Source organism: Pleurodeles waltl, chromosome 1_2 (genome assembly GCF_031143425.1).
Source record: "Pleurodeles waltl isolate 20211129_DDA chromosome 1_2, aPleWal1.hap1.20221129, whole genome shotgun sequence".
Taxonomy (NCBI): Eukaryota; Metazoa; Chordata; class Amphibia; order Caudata; family Salamandridae; genus Pleurodeles; species Pleurodeles waltl.
In genome coordinates this window covers 1,153,862,894-1,153,889,522 of record NC_090437.1, presented here as the reverse complement: position 1 = coordinate 1,153,889,522, position 26,629 = coordinate 1,153,862,894, and the positions used below count along the sequence as shown (strand labels likewise).

The 26,629-nt window shown below is 42.5% G+C and overlaps 1 protein-coding gene across 2 annotated transcripts in view; it reads right to left on the bottom strand.

Moving 5' to 3' along the window:
• Nucleotides 1–25,826, bottom strand: part of NSG1 (neuronal vesicle trafficking associated 1) — an 80,847-nt gene extending 55,021 nt beyond the window's left edge. The window contains exons 1-3 of one of the 2 annotated variants that reach the window (XM_069202908.1): nt 25,224–25,826; nt 24,984–25,139; nt 19,170–19,286 (exon numbers count right to left, since the gene is read on the bottom strand). In XM_069202908.1, coding sequence (XP_069059009.1) covers nt 19,170–19,286; nt 24,984–25,112 — 246 coding nt within the window. In that variant the 5' untranslated portion in view covers nt 25,113–25,139; nt 25,224–25,826. The remainder of the gene's footprint in view (nt 1–19,169; nt 19,287–24,983; nt 25,140–25,223) is intronic. The other variant, XM_069202897.1, reaches the window with a different exon arrangement.
• Nucleotides 25,827–26,629: the final 803 nt, after the last annotated feature.

The window sequence follows — 26,629 nt, the reverse complement described above, 5'->3', positions numbered from 1 at the left end:
ATTTTCTGTTGTGGTTATCAAATGTGCTCCGACAGATTTGTAATCACCAAAGTATAGACGTTTTCATCCTTTATTGTGTTCTTTCCTTTTGCTTACTATTTTCTTTACAACTCGTTATCAACAACACAACTGTTGCCTTTTGAGAGACATAGATGCCAGAGCCTCCAATCCCATGGCTCTCCCACACTTGCATGGTGTTACTCAAGCCCACCCTGATCCTTGTTCCATGACCTGATCTCCCACACTTTGATGCTCACCTTGGATTTTTTCCACAGTTGAAGGTGTTGTGTCTCTTCCTGATTCATCTTCTACTAGACCTTTTCTCTGCATCTTTATGTCTATGCTTCTCAGCAGAATCAAAATTATGGTCATTTCTCTCATGTTGACTGCCATGTCACACCTCAAAAATACTTCCCTTCTTTCTGCCTCAGCCCTTCTAGTAGTAGCTCAGTAGTCATGTCTCTTCTGGACCTATCATTCTTCACAACCTCTTTTCTCCCTGCTACGCATACCTATTTGTTATTACCTTGTTTCTCTCAAAGCCTTTTTCTCCTCTGATTCCCATGACGTGGCTGTTGCCTGTTGGCTCCAAGAGCCCCTGTATCTTCCCATTCACCTTTCTCTCGGTTTTGCACAGTCTCTGTACCAGATGTCCACTCTTAGGTTCACCCTGCCGCAACTTTCCAGGCCATTGCTCTTGCTCCCAGCACTACCTGTACTGTTTGTAAAATGGTGTATGTGCTGAAATTAATTTCGAATGGTGTAATGCTGTGGGGAGCTCAATACTGTGGTTGAGAGAGAAGTTGAGTGGTGAAAAGGGTGTTCTAGTCGAGCTGTTCTTATATAAAAGGATTAAAAGTACTTGTCGTGTAGCGTTGTCACTACACTGCTTTTTACACGCCTGAGATGTTTATCCCCTTTTTTCTTTATCTAGCATTTTCCATTGACTCTCCACTTCTTCGGGAGTCGGAGGGCACCCGTCCAACTAGCCATGGGTTTGAGTACTTCAGGATTTTGACCTTCTCCTATCTACCCCCACACTGCAGCACATAGGGCAAACATGTACTTGGCTACCTGGGGCTATGTTTTCAATTTAAGAGGTCAAGTGATTTACAAATAGCAAATTGTGTGCAAACTACTTTGAGCGCCTCACTCAATATTACAACCTGAGTGCAAATTGAAAATATTGGGGTATTTTACAAAAATGGTACAAACCGGGTTGTCAATTGCACATGAACTATTTCTGCAAGCTTCACATGAGGGATAATTCTGTTTTAAGCCCATCATATCCTTAAATCTGCTTCCTTGAGTATGGGAAAAGGCTGCTGAAGTTATTGCTGTGTGTTCCCCATATTTTCTTGCAGTTGTCTTCTCTTTAAAAATGCACACCGCACTGACAATAATCAAAACAGCGTGAATTCACGCCGACATTTTATGTGACATATTTCATGGTTCCATAAGAATAAAGCGGGTCTAACGCCGCTGCAAGTTAAATCACGTCTAAGTCACTATGGCGAAGGCCCACATCCTGCCAGTTAAACAATGCATTTTATAATTACGGCTAATATTTAACTTTCCGGTACCCCTTCTGCCGGCATTCTGGCATCAACTGAAGCGGTAAACACATTGGTTCACAATTAATAAGGGCCCCGGAGACAGCAACCGACAACCACCTCCTTTAATCTACATATTTATGAAGGTGCATTAAACATTCATGCCATTCACCCAGCTGGAGCTGGTAGCTATGACAGGGGCCCTTCTGGATGCGGAATACCTTCCCCTGTAAATGTTATTAGAAGTGAAAAAGTGTAATTCAAAATTTGCTAAGAACATTACACCTTTAAAGAAACTGACTCACCAATGTGAATATTTTAACAATGTTGAAGAAAATAGTTTATGTCATCTAAAAAAAAGCTTCCTACATTCAGCGAGGCACATGGCGACAGAGTGATTCATCTTTCAATGCCCAAGAGAGACAAAATCTTACAAAAACCTCTATGATGCAGCGGTAACCTAGCAGCACATCCTAGCAACGCGAGGAGCCGCTTAATCCCAGAGTGGTAACGATATTTAAAAGATAGGATTTGAAATGAGTCTTCAAAAGACACAGGCAGCGTGCCACTTAAATCAGGCTCTTCTTGACTAACTCAGGATTGTAATGTTAGAAACTACTTCCAGTAAGTCACGCTTGGTGTCAAACTCCTAAGCATTACAGTAAAACGAAATGCAAATGAAAAAATAAAATGGTATATTCTTTAAGTTTTTCTTTTTTTTACAGTGTAAGCTACTAGAATCCGTCGTTCTTTTATTGTATATATATATATATATATATATATATATATATATATATATATATATATATATATTTTTACCCCCTACAGAGGCAGCATAAGTCAATCATCTAACATATAGATCGTTTTTCCAAGGTTTCACTGTGAAATCTTATAGAAAGGTTTCCATGACTGCCTTTAACCCTTTTGTCGACAACTACCAATAAGACTTTTTTGTGTTATTATAGAGCTGTGTCTAGAAATGGCCCTGTGTGAAACAGAGAAATGCAGTAAAATATGAGTATGTTATAGCACTCAAACAATTGCAATTAGGTTTTTCCAGATAATATGATGTCGCTTTAGTAGAATAAAAAAAAAACTGAAATTAAGTTCGTCCTGCCGAACTAACAATGATCATTTATTGCTACAAATATTCCTTATGAGTCGTTAATGTAACTAGGAAAAAGAGAAACACAACCGACTGTGTATCTTAAGTGGGGAATGAGTTCTGTTCAGTGCTTGCAGGGATACAGTTTTTTTTTTATCAAGCATGATGAGCTACAGCCATATGTTTTGAAAAGCTGCAAATATTGTGCACATTTTAATGTTTAAACGGAAATTAAACAACATATATGTAATGATACGTTTTGAGACTATTGAAAACCGATAGACTTTTAAGAGTGAATTCATTTCGTCTGACTTGATAGCATAGCTTTAAAATATACATTGACTGGGCTTTGCTCTGCCCAGAGGACTATTTCCCCCTCACCTTATGCTTTTGCTTGTTTGGTGTATCATTCTGTTTCCCAAAGCGTGCTTGCATTGTAATGCACGAGGGACCTATTTACATCTGAAAGTGCACTCCATCATCACATATTCATTTCGCCATACTATACATGTATTAAAATCAAACATCAACCCTTATTTTTCTTTTTTTATCACTACAGCCAGCTTTTTAGTGCTTTAGTTCAGGGTGAGAGTATGGGAGAGAGGGGAGGTGAATTTGGGTGGGAAATTATGTCCTGTATTCCCCTGCTGCCCTTTCCTCGCTGTGCCTTTCTGATTTCCTTTCCATATATGCTTACTTTCCCAAGTTTTTCCATTAAATATTTTTCACATTGTTTTTCGATTTGTCTTCTATCAACGGTACTTTCTTGCTTCTGTTTTGATACAAAAATATACTTTGACCAAGCCCACAGGGCTGGCTTTACTGAGCTAAACATGTTAATACACACATGCACAAATCCTGTTTCCAGACGTGAAATCCGGACTCACAGGCTCTGTCATTGGTTGTCGCTTATGGAGCTGGATACCGGAGGATACAGTGAGGCCAAAGAATAGCACGCATATGGTTCAAAGGGAGGAACACATAAATGGGTGGGGAAGGAGAGATGAAGAGTTCGAGGAGTGGAATTTGCAGGATCCAAATTAATATCAGTAAATTGCAGCTTGCTTCACAAATAAACAGATCTTTCTTACTGAAGACAACCCATCATTGAATATATAATCTCTTGAATTCTTCTCACTGACTGAAATTACTAATAAATAAAACACAGTGTGATCATAAGCTCTCAATTTCAGGCTAAACTATCCATCATCATATTACCAAAATAATGGTTCAATTCTCTGACATTGACATCAATCTGCACTTTTTCTCCAGAGTGCTCGTGACTTAGTGAGAAATAAGAGTTCATATATCAATCGCACTACCTCTGAAACCCAGCCAAAATTCACTTTTAAATTTAACAAAAGCTTCATGAAGCGTAGCCAAGACTGTAACCAGCAAATTTACAATACTTGATCTTCCAAGCCTAGCTCACTTGCACACAATTCAACTCCATTCCCTAAAAATCCATTGACTCTTGAAACGATTCCTGAGATTGACCGCAGCAATAAGGATAATAATGATATTATCACCAGCATAGGTGAACAAACACATGAATCAGCCAACTTGCATTCAACTGAGAAACCTTCTTAAGAAATTCACTGAGGTTAACACATGAAAACCCTTTACTCAGACTGTATCTTAAATAGACAAAATACGATTCAGAACCTTTGCAAACTTGTTCTGGCACAGAAAGATGCTGTTAAAACACAGCCAGGTAAATTCGATAATATTCATCTTGCAATGATATATATTTTAAAATGCAATTCCATACCTGAAAATATGAAACTCCTTGACAAAGGCACCCCTAACTCTTGACTCCTTTTCCACTACCTTCTCAAATCATGATTGCTCAACTAATCCTTCAGAATACAATGCTTTATCTTCCAGACTATTAAAAATTGACATCCCTAGCAAGAATCAAACTCCCACCATTATAACAGCCAAATGAAACCTCACAGCTATCAAGAATGACACACAGAGAACAAAAGATTGCTATGCTACTACTATTGCACCCATTAACCCAGGAGGATCATGTGTATGTAACCTATCTCTGAGAGAAGAGAGAGAAGAACAATTGACTGTCAAAGTCCTGTAACTAAACAAGCTAAAGTGGATTATAAAATATGCCGTGTGGTAAACAACAAACCATCCATTGCAGATATAATTAATGAATATGAGCCTAGCACCCTATTCATAACAGGGACATGATTTGCACACTCAGCAAAACCCTTGCAGATGTAATGATCGCACAAGAACACAAGAGGCTGCTGAAAGCCACAGAAAAGAGATCTGGATATTGATTTACTGTTTTGCACAGAAAGAACTCCACTTGCAGTTACACAAGTCTTTTCCTTCTCCTCTGAATATTTGCATTTTAACTTCAGGGCCTCAATACCTGCCTAATAAACATTATAGTAGAGTAGTACCCTGTAGGTAAAAACAGAGGGCTTGATTTAGAGTTTGGCAGAGGGAGTTACTCCGTCACAAATGTGACGTTTACCCTGTCCACCGTATTACAATCCCATTCCAGCCTATGAAGATCGGAATATGGCGGACGGGATATCCGTCACGTTTGTGACAGAGCAACCCGTCCACCAAGCTCTACATCAGGCCCATAGTCTCCACCAAAGAATTCACCAATGCTTTCCTACTACTCTACTGTCCTATTGTGACCAACTACTATTTGTTAACTTTATCCTTCACTTGGATGTACAAGGAAATACAACAGTAGAAGCCTCGTAATCCTCAAAAACAGCATAGTGCAGTTGTTGAGATTGCAATGTCTCCTGTCTGCTTCAAATGAGAATGTCCCCCTCCCATGAGTTCCCTATAGCAAGTCTATGTGCCTTTTGAACCTCTTTATATGCTTCAGTGGACACAAGAATCATGTGTATATGCTAGAGGCCTCTGACGATGTGGGACATGAAGCAGAAAAACAGCTCTTCGTAAAGAGTAACTACTGTCATCTAAATTTACTGGGAAATACTGGTGGTGGTCCCAACAGATAATTTTAGTTGTGGGCATAGGCCTATCTCCTCTTACCAGTGTAAGGAGAGTGGTCTACTGGCCCTCAATGCTAAAAGAAGGGTTCAACCAGTCCCTTTAATCATATTATTTGCCCCATCTGTGTGTGACTGTCTGCATATGCATATGTGTGCTGCCTGGAGTGACAGAATGAGCAGGTGTTTATTTTAAATCTATCTTGACCTATTGGGTAAGAGTGGTACACAAAGTGGAGGGTGGAGAGAGCCTACTGTCAAGGGAATGTGCATTAAAGGTAGCCCCTAGGACATTCATAAAGGCCTTTTTATTGGCCATGGCTCTTGTGAAAGGATGGAGGAAGACAGAAGCCACTTTCGATCAAAAGGAAAGTATCTGCGCCCTTCCTGTTCCATTTTTCACAGAAGAGTGCATAGACAGATTCTGTGCATCTGCCAGGTGAGGGAAGAACAGTTCCTATTGTTCCTTTTGTTTTGCAGTTTTCTGTCTGGGAACATTAGGCTCCTCCCTAGTGCCTGTAACATTTACATAATAATGATCTCTAGCTGAATAGCTTAGGGAGGGATGAAATCCTTTAAACCAGACAACCCGCAACCAGTCAGGCTGATGGAATACACATTTCTAGCCTACTAGTTTGGAATAAATAGGAGATCCCCAGATCAGTGTTCCAGAATATCTCATTGAACTATGTCCAGGCAGTCGACAGCAGATCACCGAGTTACACTAAGAACTCTAAGTTCCAGGGATGGTATCTAATGGCATTCTGCTTCCTATATAAGGGCAACTACTGCTGTCCTATTATAGTTTTGCTAGAATAGTTGTGATGGGAAGGCTTGATTGATAGAATCATCACTGAGTTGAAAGGAGACAGTGGAGGCATCTCCATTGAGAGGCTGCCTAGAAGAGTGGTAGAGTCCAGTTATCCAAAAGAGATGAGCAGGTGGGCTAGAAGGACTGAAGCCAGAAGTACAAGGCATTGAGTGGGGCATGATATACGGAGTTGTTGTGAGATGAGTTATCCCTTCCATCACAAGCAGTTTGCCACAAGACTGTGCCTCTTGTTTGGCTTGATGTTGCTCTCTGGGTGTATTACCACTGGAGCAGATACGTCTCTCTCAAGCAAGCAGGTGAAGAATTTCCATACGCCCATTAGGAGAGGGTTATCAACATCTGTGGGTGTGAGTTCTAAAAATGAATAGTGACAACTGTTGGAAAAAGATAGCTGGGGCTTAGAAACTAACCCTCATCATACCTGGTCAGGGACCTTAGTGTACAAGCACCCGATGCCAGTAGCAATCAGAAACACAGCTTATGACCTACAGTGGGTGGGCTCTCTGATTTGCATTTTGGCATGGGGGTTGCACAGGACCTGTGCGATCCCTTTGGGGACCTTCAACGACACCAGCAGCACCTGAAGACTCAGTAAATCATAGCCAGCATTAACCTACAGCATCAGCAAGAATGCTACAATCTCTGCTTTTCAGAAAGGGCCGCAAGGTCAAAGGTTCCAGTGTGTATGCATATGCACCTTAGAAACAGTGTGTGCTGTGAAGCCAGCTACCATAGAAAGAAGCCAAAATGTGCACAGGGCAACAGAGTGAGAAAAACATTTGACAAACTGTTAACCATCAGAAATCTGATACATAGGAACTAAAGGGCATAGAAGTAGACTAATCTCCTGGGATGGGCCAAAGTTATACCTGGATTTGGACCACAGGGGACAACATTGTACTATAAGACCCAAAGAATCACAGGGTGGTTTTTGATACACACCAGGAGAGAGAGTGGGTGCGCACTTATAACAAAGACATTGACCTTCACATAGCATTAGGATTCCACCATTATCAATACGAATTGGGGTGATACCTAAATCTAGGATGTTAAATATGTAGTAATGTCTTGTGAGTAGAATAAAGTACTTTCTTGTTTTAAACACAGCACTCATGAGACATTGGTCTACTGCTTGCTATTAGTGTTGTATTGCGTTCAGAGTCTCTAACCTCCACACTACTTTCTTGAGTAAGCCTTGGACACTCTGGTTCACTACCCTCCGATCAGGAGTGCCCTAAGTGACTATAACCCACACCCTTGCCATGCACAGTTTTCTCATCAATAATTTAACTGCAAATGTTACAGTGATATTATCAATGATGTCATAGAAGATGTCATGGGTGATGTGGTATCTGGGGTAATTAGCAGTGCATGGCGAGGGTGCAAGTTATAGTTACCTTAGGGCACTAATTATAGTTAATACAGAAATAACTCTAACTATAATAGCTGAATTTCTATGGTTTTGTGCGTGTACAATCTGAACCTAACTATGACGTCCCTGTAACCTTTAGTTTTCGAGTGAATTTCTAAGGTTTTTGTGATTCTATTTCCTAGCTATAATGTCCTTCCCACCTTTGTTTTTTTCAGTGAATTTCTAGGGTTTTTTAACATTAGGTAAGATGCGCATCCCAATTAATGGTGAGGGGCGGTTGGATTAAGGGCCTGACCTAGCATGTGCTGTCCCCACCAAATCTTGCTGCTCCTGCCCCACTCCTCCTTGTCATTCGCTGCCCAATTCCATGCCCCTGCTCCCTTATTACAGCCCTGTGTGGCCTGTCCTTCCAGCCTGCCTCAAACAGTTAGCTTACAGACTCATCCACCTCCTCCGTTCCATCTGTTGTCCGAGAACATGCACCAGTCCCCTGCCTCCTGCCCTGCATGGTCCGATGTGCTGCCACTGCCCTCCATTTTGCTTGATATGCCTTCCCACTCCTGCCCACTCCTCCTGCCCTCCATTGCCCAATTCTATGCCTCATCATTGCCTTCCTGCTTAGCCTCTGTGCTTAGCTTGCTGTCCCTACCCTCCTTCCCCCATCCTCTGATGTCTATGCGCATGCCCCTGCTCCCTCCTTTTTGCCCACCATGTTCCATGGGCCTGCCACTGACCATCCTATCGACTATGAGTGTTCTGTTGAGCTGCCACTGCCCCTCCCATCTGAAAAGCATGGTCACATGGCCGCCACCTGTCCCTGCCACCTCCACCCTGCCTGTCAGAGTTCCATGCCGATAACCCCTGACTGTTGTCCTCCATGGTCCATCTTGCTGCCACTCCCTTCTGCCCTCTATGCTTTGTTGTGCTGCAACTGCTCCTCCTACCTGACCTGCATGGTCTGTTGTGAAGCCCCTTCCTCTGCCCTCTCTTGTCTGTGTGTAGCCCCTGCCCCTCCCTTCTGTTCTCCATGGTCCTTTGTGCATGCCCCTGCCCCCTCCCTCTTGCCCCCCATGGTCATTGTGCTGCCACTAACCTTCCTGCTTGCCATGACTGGCCTTCTGTGCTGCCACAGCCCCTCCCACCTGCCATTTGTGGTCAGCTTGCTGTCCCTGACCCCCTCTCACCTTTCCTCCACTGTCAGTGTATATGCCATTATAGTCTTGCTGTTGTCTTCAATGGTGCATTGTGCCTCCAGTGCCCATCCAGCTGCCCTTCATGGTTAGCTTGCTGTTCCTGCCCTGTCCCCTTGCCACAGCACTCCCTTTTCCATGTGCAGACCCCTATTCCCTCCCTCCTGTCTTGTCCATTGTTGTGCCCCTGTCCCCTCCTTCCTGCCCTTCGTGGTCTGTTATGCTGCAACTGTCCCTCTTGTCTGTCCAGTATTGTCAGCTTGCTGCCCTTGCCTCTTTCCACTCTGCTTTCTGTTGTCCATGTGCATAACCCTGTCCCCTCCCTATTGCTTTCCATGGTCCGTTGTGCTGCACTGCTGTCCCCCTTGCTCTGTGTGGTGTATTGTGCTGCTGCAACTCCTGATGCCTGCCTTATAAATTCAGTCTTTTGCTCCTGCCCATCTCCATCGTGCCCTCTGTTATCCGAGTCCATGCCCCTATGCCATTCCTCAAGCCATCCGTGATCCAATGAACTATACTTGCCAACATTTTGAACTTTGTAAGAGGGAGATTTTGAAAATAACCTAGGGAATTGATTTTCGCTACAGACTTGCATCGTAAAAGAGGAGATTTTAGGCAAGAGGCAGATAAAATAAAGCCCTTTTGGGCTTAAAACATCGGGAGTCTCCTGCCTGAATCAGGTCTGTCAGCATGTATGGTTGTACTGCCACTGACTCTTCCTTCTCCCCTCAATGGTCTGTCATATTACCACGGCCTCCCTTGTCAGTCCTGCATGGTTGGTTTGTTGTCCCTGCCCTCCGCGGTCTGTTGTGCTGCCACTACCCTTCCCCCAATATGGCCAGCGTGATCAACTTGTTGCCTCTTCACCCTTCTGCCTGCCCTCAATTATTCAAGTCCATCCCCCTGACCACTGGCTCCCCACACTATTCTTTTGAACTACTAGATTGCTAACATTCTATATTTATTACAAAAGTGTGGCACGCATGACGTCATCTTGATGTAATCAAAACTGTAATACCTAAAGCATTTCCTTTAGAAATTATAAAAACGGGTGGAGTTTATTTTCAAAGAAATTATGATTAGTACTCTAAAAAACAAAAATGAGGACATATTTCTTAAGTTCTTAAATATTCACAAAGCACTCTTAAATTATTTGCTATCATTTGTTTTTTTTTATCCAATTCATCATTTGATTATATGTTTCACTTAGGGGAGAGGATGTGTTGTTAGAACCAGAGATGCAGACTTTGCATCTGGGGAACCAGGTCCGAGTTTCGACATAAGATCGAAATCCTGTGATTCTGGGAAAATCACTTGACCTACCCATGCCTAAAATCAAAATTAACATGCCCTTGTCCAATGTAACTGATGCTCATGTAAGCATTCCAGTATCTTTGTGTCAAGTGTGTGCTATATAAAACTGCAAAAAAACAAAGAAATTAAGGGGGTTATTACAACTTTGGAGGAGGTGTTAATTCGTCCCAAAAGTGACGGTAAAGTGACGGATATACCACCAGCCGTATTACGAGTCCATTATATCCTATGGAACTCATAATACGGCTGGTGGTATATCCGTCACTTTTGGGACGGATTAACACCTCCTCCAAAGTTGTAATAACCCCCTAAGTGTTTTGCATGCTTCTGTCATTGGCCTACATTTGGGCGATATTTGTGCTACATTTGGGCTTTTTTCTCTGGAGGCCATCTTGGGAGTCTTTTGCATTATTTCTGTCAAATTAGGTATAGTTCCATCTAGTGATCAGTGTTGCCAGATTGGGCTATTTCCCGCACAAATGGGTGACATTTTTCCCATTTGTGTGAGAAAATAGTCAACAAACTTGCACTTTGGACGCGTCACTCACGTCACTCCGACTCGTCCATCACTGTCTCTGACGGTCACGAGTCTCAGAGTGTGCGCCTGCGCAGCAGCACAGCGCGCCGCCGCGCTGAGATGACTGACAGACAGCCACACACTGAGCCTGCCAGCCTGCCTGCCTCTGCGGCAGCGCGCCGCGGGCTGCGCCTGCGCAGCACAGTGGCGGCCATGGCCTGTGTAAGCCAGGCAGCGCTGCGCACTGTGCGCAGTGAAGTTGTTGGGTGGGTGGGATCACATCGACAGTTCACGTCACATCATGTCACTGCATCACTCACTCTCCTATGCGAGTGAGAGTCAGAGTCGGTGTCGTGACTCATGACTGACGGTAAATCATTGCATGAAAATTGTTGTTGGGGCAGAGAGTCAATCTAGGAGCGCGCAAAAGCGCTACCACTTGACATCCCTGCAAAAAATTATTGGCCTGCCCCCGCATTATTTAAAATGCTGGCTGCGACGTGCTGTCTCTCACTGGCTGTACACGTGCCACGTGGTGGTGTCTCGTGTGTGTGGGTGGCTCTTCTCTTGGCGCCGTGAGCCTCAGCCTGCACATGTATGGTGGTGGGCCCCCCTGGAAAAGTCTCTTCCTGAATTGACGCCAGCCCCAGAGTGCGACTGCGAGATTGGGGCCCGAGATACCCCCCTGGCCCCTTCCTGTTGTGTAGGTGCTACCTGTGGCCCCTACCTACACTGACGTTCAGCCGGTTGGTGCGCAGCTGCGGAAGACAAGGTAAGTGTACTTCAATTTGTGCCTTTGTGACATGTGAGTAGTTGTATTCCTTATTTTTAATATTCAGGGGCTAATTGTGTGTTGAGAGTGCATAGAATGTAAAGCATGGCAGGATTGAACAAGAATGGGTAGCATCCAGGGTGGCATAGCCAGTGCTTAATTTGTAAATAAAAACGTGCCGGTGTCCAAAGCTCTCCTCTTAAACACGCGGCTGCTGCAATTAAATGTGCAAACACGGAATACAAGGGCAGCGTAATCCTGAAGCCATGTTGGGCCTCTTTAGTCCTTTTTAAGTCAGTCCCTGCCATTTCACCTCACCCCTGCAGCTTTCTGCTCTCTCCCTTTCTGATGCTTTTTTTCATTTTTGCATTCCTCCGTCTTTCCCATTTGTGTATTTTGCTCGCAGTAAATGCTTGAGGCAGGAAAAAAGAGTGCTGTCCCTCAAAAATAAGTGCTGGTGCTCCGCACAGGAAACAACAAGCACAAATTAAGCACTGGATGGAATCACATGAAGGTTGGTGATGACAAAGAGTTATTGTTTTCGACTCGTAATGCAAGGGGGTTACCAGCTGAGTTGTGCAGTGCGTGCTTTGCAGGGCAGTGAAATAAAAATAAATCATTCAGTATGGGTATTACTTAAACCATTTTATCTGAAACCTTTTTGCATGCTTGGTAGCAGTCTATCTTATACTGCCAGTAATGCAAGTTTAACCTAATGACTTACATTTGCACAACACACAATTCTCCATTGCAGCAACAAAGATTTAATTCTGTAGCTGTTTGGTTACACACCGGCCTTTCAGTGCATTAACTAATAGAGGTTTCCTAATATACAGTGATTAACTTAACTTTTTTATTTTTTAGTTTAAGGCATGAGTTATGTATGTGGCTACCTGAAAGAGAATATTTTGGTTTTTTTTAGCCACACGTTTAACCCCGCCCCATTGCATGCAGCATCAGTGTTCCGTGTTTAATGCACTTTGAGCTGTGTGCTCAGCTGATTTATTCATTTATTTCACTCCAGTTGCAGGCAGTGCAAGCACAAATGTGGTCTCATTGGCTGAGCTAAGCGAAATGAGGGTACATGGTCAGTGCTCAGCCTCACTGCATGGTTCTGTTTGTGATCTTAGTGCCTAAATTATTTACATCACTTCTTGTCATGCTCTGCTCAGCGTAGCCATTGCTTGTATTTGACACAAAACACTCGCCTTTACCAGTAATTTAAGTTTAAGTTCACAGAGTTTGGTTCACTGTATTCTGGCCTCTGGTAGGAAATGTTTGCTTCAGCCTACGATTGCATTAGTTCAGTGTTTAAAGTTTGGGCTACTTTTTGGGCTGCAACTGGTTCATTTGGGCTTACTTTGGGCTGGTCGCTCAACAGCTTTGGGCTTTAGAAGGCTTTTAAAATCTGGCAACTCTGCTAGTGATTTAGGCCGTAGTTGAGTAAAAAAAACCTATGAGAATTAACTTGGGAAATGCACTTTTTAACCTCCTTTTTTTTCTCAGCCCCTACTTGACGGATCACCCCAAAAGGTTCTACGCACAACAAGACCCAAAAAGACACTTTTTCTGGAAAATGTCATGAAGATTCGTCAAACTGTGCCAAAGATCTAGCCAAGTCAAAAAATGCTTTTCCTCTGGAAACTAGGTCCTAACGGTAATATACATACATATATATATATATATATATCTATATATATCTATACATAGGTATAGATATAGATATATAGATATATATAGATATTTATATATATACCATTCACTGTTATTTGAATGCACAATTTGCATATCTAGGGCATAGTAAATAATTATATAATTAAGTACCAACCAGTGCTATGTGTGTGTGTGTGTGTGTGTACAGTGATTTAGGGCGACATGGCAGGACATTATGTAACACCTGTAGGAAAGAGATTCTCCAGCAAGCATTGTCTGACTCAACACTCTTAAGTATAACTCAGTAGGGAAGGAGTAAAAGACACATTCCAGTTTCCGTTTACCCGAAAGGACTATAGATTGCTTTTGGAGCTTAAGAAAATCTAAAGTAATATGGGGTAACACATTGGTGTTGGTTCCAATTACGACATGTGTGATTTTGGGCATCATTCTATATACATGACCTATAGTGGGAAAAAGAGGAGGTTTTACAAGGTACAAGGTAAATGTAGGCAAGTTTGAGTTAACTGTAGCACTTATATAAGAATAGAACCCCCGTCTCTGAAAACAATAATATGAATTGGGTGAAGTGCAAAGAGAAACATATATATGTGTGTGTGTGTGTAAAAAAAAAAACAAAGGTTACAGGAACGTTATAGTTGGGTTCAGATTTTACAGTTTTGAGATGTCATTAGTTATGTTGCTGACCATTTCATAAGTGATATAACATGGGAGGTCATAAGAAGTGCATTGCAGGGGGTGTACGTTATAGCTAGCTCAGGCAACTACACTGCTGAATTTGTATGGATTTTCTGTGTGTAAATTCTGAACCTAACTACAAAGTCCCTGTAACCTTTGAGTTTCAGGCAATTTTCTAAGGTTTTTCTAATGTTATTTCCTGGATAAAATGACCCTGTAACCTTTGTTTTTTTCAGTGAATTTCTATGTCTTTTCAATACTGTTTCCTAACTATAGCATCCCTGTAATCTTTACTCTTTTAGTGAACTGCACCTGTATAAAATGTACTGCAATTTGACCCATAAGTTCTGGTGACTAATATACATTTTCACTTTTTTATTAATACATTTTATTCACACATTAACTCTTATTATATATTTTAAAACTAAAAATTTTAAAATGAAGGTAAGCTAACTTATGGAGTCTCTCCATAAATGCAATTCACCAAGGGGGTCTTTCTGACCGCGGCGGGCGTCGGGTCACCGCCATTTGGCCGCTCCGCGGTCAAAAGACCGCAGAGGCCATTCTGGCTTTCCCGCTGGGTCGGCGGGTGCCCACCAAAGGAGCGCCCACCGGCCCAGCGGGAAAGGCCCTGCAACATAGAAGCCGGCTCCGAATGGAGCCGGCGGTGTTGCAGGGGTGCGACGGGTGCAGTTGCACCCGTCGCGATTTTCACTGTCTGCTATGCAGACAGTGAAAATCATGCTGGGGCCCTGTTAGGGGGCCCCTGCACTGCCCATGCCAGTGGCATGGGCAGTGCAGGGGCCCCCAGGGGCCCCATGACACCCGTTCCCGCCATCCTGTTCCTGGCGGTCAAAACCGTCAGAAACAGGCTGGCGGGAAGGGGGTCGGAATCCCCATGGCCGTGCTGCTTGCAGCGCCGCCATGGAGGATTCTCCCAGCCGGGGCTAATCCGGTGGGAAACTGCCGGACCCGGCTGGGCGACCGCAAATTCCACATGAAGCACCGCCAGCCTGTTGGCGATGCTTCCGTGGACATCCACCCTGGCGGTCATAGACCGTCAGGGTTGGAATGAGGGCCTAAGTCTTTCTTTTTTTAATTCATTTTATGGATCTGCGTATCCATTGCGAATTCTTGGACAAATAATGGATCTGCCAAACATATTGTCGGATGATATGCAACGGATCGGCAGATCTTTTCCCAACCAAAAGCACACATTCAATACTAAAACAGCAAGACATTTAGGGGGTTATTACAACTTTGGAGGAGGTGTTAGTCCGTCCCAAAAGTGACGGTAAAGTGACGGATATACCACCAGCCGTATTACGAGTCCATTATATCCTATGGAACTCGTAATACAGCTGGTGGTATATCCGTCACTTTACCGTCACTTTTGGGATGGATTAACACCTCCTCCAAAGTTGTAATAACCCCCTTAATATAAACATATGCTATTGCATGTTCTTTAAGTGTATCACTGCTTGTGTGTGTGTGTGTTAGTGGCTGTGCGAATGACAGTGTGGGAATGTGAGTGGCTACATGGGTGTTTGAGTGAGTGCGTGAGTAGCTGTGTGAGTGTGTAAATGGCGGTTGGAGTGGCTTTATGGGTATGTGAGTAGATGTGTGAGTAGCTAAGTGGGTGTTGTAGTGGTTTAGTAGGTCTGTGAGTGGGTATGTGAGTCACTGTATGAATGTGTGAGTGGCTTTATGGGTGTGTGAGTGATTGTGTGGGTGTGTAAGTAGGTGTGTGGATTTGTGAGTGTGTGAGTAGGTGTGTGGAGCTGTGCGAGGGTGTATGTGTTTTTAAATAAATAGGGTCTGGTTCCACAGATCCTCTGTGGAGCACACAGGGGGTCCCACTGAGTCCTGCAGTTCGATCTGTGGATCCTATTTTTCTAAAAAAATAAAAAATTTGGGGCAATTTCTTGCTTGTGTTGCATCCCTCAAAGACCCCCCTATGAGTCCCATGGAATCAGGGTACCTGTACCCTGATCCCTTCTGTCACTTTTAAATGTATTCCCACCACCCCCCCGGGAACTGAGTCAGGATGCATAAAATGGCAGCTGCAGCTTTCCTCTTAGGTTGTGGTCAGCCAACAATGGCATTGCTGTTGGTGTGTGGATCGGCTGATCCACAACGGTGGATTCGTGGTGGTTCTACATCTTTAGGTATACATAAATATTTTTACTTTAATAACTCCATAACTACTGAACAGATTTATACCAAATTAAATTACAAAAAGCACTCTTTCTGGACCAAGATCCAGCTTTGAACCAAATTTGGTGTAACTATGTTTAGTGGGGTTCAGGCTGTAGTCATGTCTAAACTCCCTATGGGAAACTGCATGGGGAAACGGGTTTTGCAACCCCCATCCTTTTCTCAGCCCCCACTTGATAGATCACCCCAAAACTTTTGAGACAGCAGTTGCAGTGACTGGAAAACTAGTTCTGAGAATTTTGTGAAGATTTGTTAAATCACACAATAGTTATTAGCAAAACAAAAAACTCTCCTCCTATGGAAGTTAGGTCCTAGTATACCTACATGAACTACCTACTGGTACAGAGAGAAAGAAAATACCATATATAAAGTGAAGAAAGGGTGAAGAAATATTTAAAAAGTGTCTTATAAAGTATGATAAAGTGAAAAAGTTCTAAAGCCCATGCCTCATTACTAGAAGAGGAAAAAAACCACTTAACAAGCAGGAATGCTTTGAACAATTTTATGAATGAACTTCAGTACTACAGTTTATATTGGCATTTTGTCTACAGCTTTGGGTTTATTTTTCAGATGTCATAAGTGCAACGGGTAGATCGTGTTTTGTTGTTTAACAACAGAAATTAAAATGTAAGGGCTAGTGACATCAAGCACCAAAACTTTCTGTATTGGTAAACCCTGATCGGTCTATTCAGGGTGACCAGGGACATGGTGGAGTAAGAAGAAGCTCAATAAATTATCTAAAACAGCATCAGAATGAATGCTGGCCACAGACTGTACAATCATAAGATAAGCTCTAGATCATTTGAGCTCATGCTGCAGTTCTGAAGAAATAAAATCCATTGCATTGTCATTTGACCATACCAGTCATAATGATTTAAAATTAAGGTGAACAAAGAAGAATTATTTAATCCTAAACCGGACCAAAATTCTGTGTTGATTAAATTACTAAATAAATTGCCCCCAATTAGGCTCTACGTGTTGGCAATACATTTGTTCACAGTTGGGAAATAATGTAAGTTCCGACTATGGTCATGTTCACTTAATTTCATACTACACCATGCAGTTAAAATAAGCAGTTTACAGTTCAGAACCACATCAGAAAGCCTGCCCCATACTGGGACACCCATGTTAAAAAGTACAGTAACCGATTAGAACTCAAGCTGCAACTCACTGGTGAGGCACAACCAGTCCAAAACCAGTCTAGGGTTGCTTTTTTTGTTGAACATGGACATGGTTAGACAGTGTAGATCCTTTATGTTGCTGGTCCTCCCTATTTGCAAAAACTGTTCTCACATCAACCTGGAACTTCCAAATTAGCATGTCTAAATCCTCAAACTTCACCTCAAAAGTGTTTAATCACTGAGATAATTGCTAATAAAAGCACTTAATTTATTAAACAAAAGTAGATTCTCAAAAAATAATACACTCAGATTAAATCATTTCCCAAATAGGTGCTTATAAGCAGGGACTCCCTCTGCATATCAGGCATGCCCCTTCACTCCTGCAGTTCATAAAAGAGCTAAAGACACATTTCTTCATGAAATATCTCATCTGTCATCAGTAGGGAACCTCTGAGCTCCCAGCCCTCACTGAAGTCAAATACAGAAGAGACCTTACTAGCTTCTTTTCATCTCCACTTGCTATATGTCACTGCAAATCATTTTCCATATAAAGCACGATATAGCTCACTCAGTTGTTCCTCAACCAGGTTCTTGCCATACAATTGTCAACATCCATATACAAAAAAAAAATATCAAAGATGCACAGTGTACAATTAACACAGTGACTAAACAGCAAGAAGTATGGCAGTTGTCAGTGAGACTGATGCTCCTAGAAGGTGATTTACTGCGTAGCACTTCGCAAATTAAACTCTCACCCTATACTTTGTATTTGTTATTATATATTTGGAATATAAGTCTTGTTGAATGGCTCTAGAAGGGTATAACATTTTAATTTAGGCAGTGGTGGTTTCTTCCTGAGGGTGGGAGAGCGCCCCCCCAGCCTCCTGCGAGCCACACAGAAAAAAGTAAAATGGCAATGAAAAGATTTAATTGCCATTTTATTTTTACCAGCACAGTGTGCACTGCAGCAGTGCCACCTCCGAGGTCACAGACATGCTAGGCATGTCCTCTGCTGCTGATTGGCAGCAGAGGACTGATGCAGGGCTGACTGAACGCTCAAAAGTACACATCGTCACTTTGGCCGACTGTTTTGCGCCATTCAAAGTGACACACGCACTTTGATGCCGAGGCCGAGCACAGGATCCAGGGCCTGAAGGGGCATCCAGCCAGCTTCCTCCATCCAATTGAGGTGCTTCTTTCATGCTGGTTAACAGCATAAGAGCATTATCAGGATTGGTTAGGGGCATGCATCAGAGAAGGAAGAGAACACTGAGGAGAACACGTAGCCTGTGAGCAAGTGCTGTTTTATTTTATTTGATATGTGTAATGTATGTAAGTGTAGTGGTTGTGTTTTAATTTGTAGTTAGGGTTGTGTTTTTATTTTGGATTTTGGAAGCAGTGGGTATTTTATTTTAGGCTTTTGGAGGGAGGGGTGATTTACGTCAGGTTTTGGAGGGAGGGGGTATTTTATTTTGTTTTTTTGGGAAGTGGTAGGGCACTTCACTTGCCACACCTCTTTCAGAGGTTACCAGCCGTTCCTAACTTTAGGCATGTTGTCATTAATTAATTTTTAATCAATTTTTCAGCTGCAGAAATTCTCTTTTTTATTCCAATTTGTCAGGTACCAACATGCCTTCATAACATCAGGACAGTGTATTATGATTCCAGCTTTTCTTTCACATCAAAATGCACTCCGGGAGTAGTAGTGTTGATGTACTTCAAATGAACCGTTCAAATTAGTACACCTGAAAACAATGATTTGTAACAGAAAAACCCAAGACTGCAACAAGGTGGTAATTACACAGCAAAGATTGTATGAGCTTACCTTAAATCTTTCAGAGACGCCTTCAGTTATGTTGATTGTAAATTCTGCAATTTTGGGAGTTCTAAACTTTCCTTTTTTTGGATCACGCTCATACTCCGTTTTAGTTTTCACAACAACCTTTTGCAAAACAGATGAGGAGGAAATCTATAAATAGTGGTCACAGTTCTACTGTCCAGTAATTGTGTTTGTAGGTTGTAATTGCACAAAGAACATTTCTTTCAAGTTTAATTACATTTTCTTCAATTTCTGTTTGGCTGTCTGTACATAATTCCCAAACCGTGCACTTGCAAGGTTCACCTATGTGTTAATATAAATGTTTTGTAAATTGTTAGCTTGTGACAGTACACACGTTTATAGTGCTGCTGAAAAACATCATGATTCGTGATTGCAAAATAAATACTTTTATATAGATACACTTGCAGACACATGCAAGGAAGTTGCAAAAGACAGTGCATAAAAATAATAGCTATGAGTATAGCCAGATTATTTAGCATGGCCATTCAGCGTTTTCCAGCTGACCAGCCAAGACCTAATCAAAATGCAGTGCAATTTAAGTGACAAACCATGAGTTTGCTGTTAAAGTTGATTTATTTATCAGGGTTGAGGAATACCAAGACTTTCTAGGGTTGATTCCACCTCCTAGCTCTTTCATCCACCAGTATACTCTCCCTGCCCCCTTATATCATTCTGGCAGGTTCTTTTCATTCCTGTCTTCTCCCTTTTTCAATATTGTTCTGTACTTCTCTTTTTCACCTTTGCTGCTTTTCTCTCTCTGTTCAGGGTATTCTTCAGGGTCAAAGTCTAACTATTAAAAATAAATCTGGGTCCGAAAGGCAACCACCATCTCAAATTTAGGCACTGGGTTTTGTGGCTAATGGTTAGGATGACAGCACTTTTGCGGCATCATCATTTATGTCAGTGGGAAAGCTCATTGCTCACAGAGAAGATGTGGGTGTGGAGTTACTTGGTGGTAAGCGCTGTTTAGTATCCTAACAGCCAACTGTATGGCATATCTTTTTCAAGCGGGATGTATGTTAGGAGTTCCATCCAATGTGTTCTGTGTTTATTTTAGCAGTTTTGTATAGTGCAAACATGGCCCAAGGACACTAGAAAGCCTTACATCGGCACCACATGACATTACAGAAGGTCATTACTTTAGGCACAGGAAGATTAAATGATTTTCTCATAGTCAAAGGATGCTGAGCTGATTCCAGTAAACTAACCTGGTTCCCCAATTTCACAGTCAGCAGCTCTAGCTGTTAAGCCACATGTCCTCCAAATCTGTTGAGTGTTAGAGTGCTAGTATGTGGCATATTGTGAAGCAACGCCTGGCGTGACAATGGTGATATCCAACTATGTAGAATACATGTTCTGTGACAAAAGTGTTCTGTAGATGTTTGTTAATGTTGTTTCTATGTAGTCAGTGTTGTAAGCTACATAGTAACTAGCTAGATTGGATACCTCAGCAATGCTTGTTCTATGAAAGGTATTATGCCTATAATGATCGCTAGAACAAGATTCTGTTGGTTCATAGTGGTTGGGGCTGATGTGAGCCATATTACATACAGTTATAGGCATACATACGATTTGCGTATTTAAGAGATGAAAGGGGTTGGATCCTAAAGACAGGTTTAAAGCTTGGTTTTGAAAAATTGTAAGAGAAGGGAAAACATGAAGCAAATTCAGTGTTCAGATAGTCAGAGGAGAAATCTTGTGTCCTGTAACTCTGTCATATAATACTGAGTCTGTCCTTAAAATTAAAATTAGAGACTTACTAAGTGCCTGGTAAATTACTTGGGTTAAAACAAGACATCTAATTTGATATTTGATTACAGGCATCTATCATGGGGCATCAACATACGAAAAAAACACACCAAGAAGAAGTCAGATCCCTGCAATAGGAAAAGATCTTTTACTGTTATCAGGCTATGGATTTTTGACTGTGCCAGGAAAGTGGATGGCTGATTTGTTCCATTAAATGGGTATGATTAATAGAGCCCATATTACAGATAAGGGGTTGATTTATTAGGGCCCTCATTACTAGTGGGCATCTAATTTGCAAGATATGTATTGCACCTGATCAAATTTGTCAAAGTTTGATTCCAATTAATCAAGTGCAATACATTCCACCTAATTAAGTGTTTCCCCCATAAAAGGCAATACCATGTGAAGTTTGAAACTAACTGCACCAAAATTCACAAGCCCCTGTATTTACTGGGAATTTGACTCCCAATAAATATAATCAGGTTTGACCTGTCGTAATTTAACTTAGGGATTCAATTGTTATCACAATACTCAAAATTCCAAAAAGTGTGGTAACAGGAGTTCCCACATATATTGTAATTTAATGACTGATTCATAATGAGGGTTTCATTTCTCACTTGAGGGAGAGTGATTTGTGTAATGACTCAGGGAAGGGTGTATCAGGTCCTGCAAGACCAGAATCTTGGTCTGCAATCGGTCTTTACCTTATAAAAGATGGCCCTGAGCAAATGAGCATTTATTACTGCCCTGCAAAACAAGGATACATGCTGTGCCAAGGTTAATGATCCAATGGTTTCTGAATGGCTGGGGAAGTGGGATTGGGCCATGGTGTGACTGAACCTGTTATACAGAATTGTTCATCTGAGGATAGGAGCATGCTAATGGAATTGAGATGGTGGGCCTTTGTGGGGCATAAGTATCTCTCCCAATGTGAGTGTGTGTGTCTCGAAACAAGACGTTTTCATTAGAGACAGTAGATGACTGTCATCAGTGAGATTAGTGATTATAATGCTGGATAGATACGAGACATAGAGGGGGTGGAAAGTACCATTGAGGTGATGAGTATGTGTCTTAGAAGAGTAAGGGTTTTGGAGAAGGTAGAGAGGTGTGTCATTGGGAAAGAAGCTGAGGGCTATGGAAGCTTTGGTCAGTCCTGGGGGGATGAAAGATTGATGCCACGGAATGAATGGTTGATGCCATGTGAGTGGCAGATAGGTGCAATGAAGAGGATCATTGTGTGTAAAAGGTAAAGTAGGCAGATACCACAGAAAGTGGCTAGTAGGTGTTATGGAGAGGCTAGATGTGTTCCAAGGATAGCTTGTGTTGGTATTGTACAAATGGCAAGCGGGTGCCATGAAGAATGCTAAGAGGTGTCATGTGCCATGTTTTGTGTCTCCAGTATTAAAACAAGTATTGGCAAAGCTATTAGGTCTGGCGTTGGCTGCTGACTTGGCTTGCTTACATTTGTGAATGGCTTTTGCTAAATTGTACACGTGGACTGCTTTTTGTGTGTCAGGACACACTGTAGGACACACTGTACAGGAGTAGATAGATAGAATATTATTAAAATAAAAAGGTGTGGGCTAATGCCAGACCTAACAAAACGATAATGTGTGTCATAAAATGGTAAACAAGTGCCATTCAGACTGCAGTTGCTATAATGAAGAGTTTGAATAGGTCTCATGGAGATGGTGATTGGCGTCAAGTAGAAAGTGGGATCGAATGAATAAAAGAACTGGAAGGTAACGAAGGTAATGTAGGCCAAGACTCTGTATTGGATAGATTAATTGGAGACATATAATAGATTCCTTTAATGAGAAGTATGGTTATTTTTGCAAAGATTGTACTTGGGTGCCATAGACAGGATAGGATTGACACAAAGAAGGATGGTGGGATACTATGAAGACACCGTCAGGCGGGTGTCATAAATCAAAGATTTTAGATAGGTGGCATTGAAACAGTAAATAACCTTCCTGCTGATGATTGGTGGTTTTTCAGAGGTAGAGTGTGTGGCATGGTGCAATGAAGAGTTTCACTCATGTTCTCATAGATATGGTGGGTATATGTCGAGACATGGGTAGACTGGGTAGCTGCCATTTGAATGGTACATGAGAGTCATAGCAAGTCTGAGAAAGTGTCATTGGCATGGTGTTTCAGTGTGATGGAGAAGATGCACAGATTCTAGATAGAGATTGAGTGGGTGTTTCAAAAGATGGTAGGTGGCTGTGGTGGACATAGGAGTGTGGTAGCTGGGGGCAATGGAAACTTTAGATGGGTATCAAGGAGATGGAGGACAAGGTTATAAGAGAGGCAGTAGGGTGCTGTAGAAAGAATGGATGGAGAGACACTGCAACATTTTGGTGGGGTCATGAAGATGGTGAATGTGCGTCATGGTGAAATCCTCTTCAACTTTTAGGGATGCTATGGAGATGGAATAAAGGGGGGTAAGCCACTAAAAGCTTGAGCAAGGCTCGAGGCAGGTGGTTAGCCCCGGTGCAACTCAAGGTCCTCTTGGACGTTTGAGCCCCAACCAGCCAAGCTTTCAAGTGGCTTCTGCCTGCCACCCACGCTCTAACCTCATACACCAAGAAGTAAAGACAGGCAGTTAATCTTTGAAGTTAAAAGATGAGAGAAAGAGATCCCCATCTTGTGGCTGAACTGCCCAATGCATATTAGAGCACCTTGCAATACTTGTGTTCAGGATGTGCACTGTACAAAAAATCTCTCTTGTGTTCGATTTACTAGACTTTAATACATGCAGATCTACAATCCCAGTATGAAAGCCCATCCTTAATTTCATTATAAGAAATAATTTGTGATAGCTCTAGTTACCTTTCCTAAATAAATGACATAGCTGCTCAGCTGTAATAAGTTATTACATTTGAGTTCTGGCATCACAATGACTGCTGCTAAACACAAACATAGTTACAGCCACGGTTTAAACAATGAAAATGGGAACTGGCTTTTCCTTCTTCAGATATATTTCTCGAAAAAGAAGAGGTGATCAGCATAAAGGAGATATTTATAGCAACATATTTACCTTTCTCCATAAAAAGGTAATTGTAGGAAAAATAGAATCTCTGCATGTTTCTACAGAATCTGAGCCACAGCATTTTTAGCCTGACTTACATTAAACTGATTCCAACATCTTTTTTTGAAAAAATGACTAACTGCTTTTATTGTGCTTGAGTATGGATTTTGTGTCATTTTTATTGTATAAAATCAACAGGAAAATGAAAGACACCAATGATTTAAGTTGTTCTGGGGAACAGAGATGGTGTAACTATGTATTACAAGGAATAAAACGCCCTGTATGATACATTAAAATATATTGCGAGCAACCTAGGAGTTCGATAGCCTACATGGTCACTGAACTCCTCACCGACTTGCAGTATCCTTATAATGTCCTGCAAGAGGTAATTTATCCCATATATAATGTTGTTCCACAATATGAAACTGGGCCATAGATAGGGTGCACATGTCAGCTGACTTGACTCTTAGGGCCATATTTATACTTTTTTAGCACCGCATTTGCGCCGCTTTTTGACGCAAAAGCGGTGCAAATTTAAAAAATCCAATTGTATTTTGTAAGTTTGCGCCGCTTTCGCGTCAAAAAGTGGCGCAAATGCGGTGCTAAAAAAGTATAAACATGGGCCTTAGTTCACTAATGGCATTGTCGTCAGGGTAGAGAGGAAGCATGAATGTTCTAAGTTCACTTTTAATAAATGCCTCTTCATGCATTATAATTTGATGTAGGAAAGTGAAGCAGTCTCTTTTGAAGAGACTTTTCATATACATTTTCATAGCTCTGCTGGGACAGGTACTCTTAGAGCCAAACCAGACCCTTAGCTTGTCTCTGTATATTGATTTCTTGGCTCGCCCACCTCTAAGATGGAAGGTGGCTCCCATGTGAATATTCACTGAGAGTTTGGGAGGGTGTCATGGAGTTGACAGTGGGCATCATGAAGATTTTTATGAAAGGCTATGTGTGTGATATTAAATGCAGGGGTGTATCAAACACACAACGTACTACGCAAGCCCTAACAGTACCTTGTCAGGAGGTGGAAACTGTAGCTGGTTGACATCCAGTGGGGTCATCAGTGGGATTGTATCGAATTCATCCTCACAGAGCGGCGGTTTCACACTCTTCTCACTGAAATTATTGCCCAGCTTCACCATCCTGCTGCCAAAGCCGATCCCGAGCTCCTGGAAAAGCAAAAACTCTGTCAAAGCACGTTTCGTCATTCGCAACCACGGGCGGCGCGACAAAGCCCACTCCATCCATCTCACCTTCAATTAGGACGTCACTATGCTGAAGAGCGCAATGTAGCAATCTGTGAGCTCCTGGTGGCTATGTATGTGAGCGGCTGCTGCCATCAACCACAACCAGGCATGCAACCTACGGCGGGGTGAAGCGGGACGTTGTGCGTTCTCGATATCTAGCAGTGGAAGGTGATGCTGCGCTTACCTTGCAGGAGATGCGCTGCCGCAGCCCGTCGTATAGATGGGTCTCTCTCGGGGGCGGCTCAGGTGGTATGCACCAAAGATAGAAAAGGCTACTTTTTTTTATGGCTGTAGGAACGACCAATGCCTACTGCTGCTTTGTCGCCCTGCTGCCTTGGTACAGCAGCGGTGGGTGTTGGTTGGGCAGATCCGCAGTTCCTTCGGGTGCTGGCGTGGGAGCAAAGGCGGAGGAGGCACGCGCGGGCACGTGCATCAGCACAAAGGACGCTCCCCGGGGACCGCGCGCGCGCCTCCGCTGTCCTCAGCTCCCCTCCTCCCCCGGCCTTCCCTCCACAGTAGACCGTGTCTACCCTGTGTGCCGTCCAAGTGTGAAAAAGACCTGTACGCGGCATGCAGCAACCGTCATCATAAGAAGGCAATTACTGAAGCATGTTTAGGGACTGTCATCCTCACGTTTGTTGTACTGTGTTAAGGGATTCTTCTCTGTAATCTTTTTTTCAGGATTTCATTATTTCCGTTTTCTCCCAGACAAAACCCATGATTTTATCAATATACACGAAAGACTCATTGGTAATCACACAAAAGTCCTTCCAGGCGCTCATATACCACTCCTGGTGTGGAATGATCAAACATTGCACATCATACTGTCATTTACCTTACTAAGTAATCTGCTTTCCACAGAACCAAGTACCATGCTTTGCCAATTACTGTGTGATTATTGATTCATTTGCAGTAAAATTATCTTTTCTTTGTATTGAAAACGCATTGGACATTCCTCCGGGGCCATGCAAAGCCGTGACAACTGAATAGCTCTTTTAACAAGCAGTGCCGATTACACCACGTGCAGTGCCACTTTCCCTGCACCCCTTAAGCACCCCCTACCGTCACCATCTGTGAATACGGCACACCATGGCACAGAGTAGGGGGCAATAGTGTCATTTTTTATGACACTATTGATGTACTCTGCAGGAGTAGTGCCAAAATATTGGCAGAACTCCTGCAGAGTACATAGTGGCCCATTCTAAAGAATGGAAGCCCCCTTTTAACGCCTACTGTTGAGCAGGTGTCAAAAGTGCCATAATAAATGACGCAAGGAAATCTCATAGATTTCCTTGCACCATTTTACCAGCTCCCCTAACAGGGGATCACCCCTTTGCATACATTTTCCCTGCTTAAAACTGTTCTCAAGTGCCCCTTTTGAATGGTTACCCCTATTTTTTGATGCTTAATGC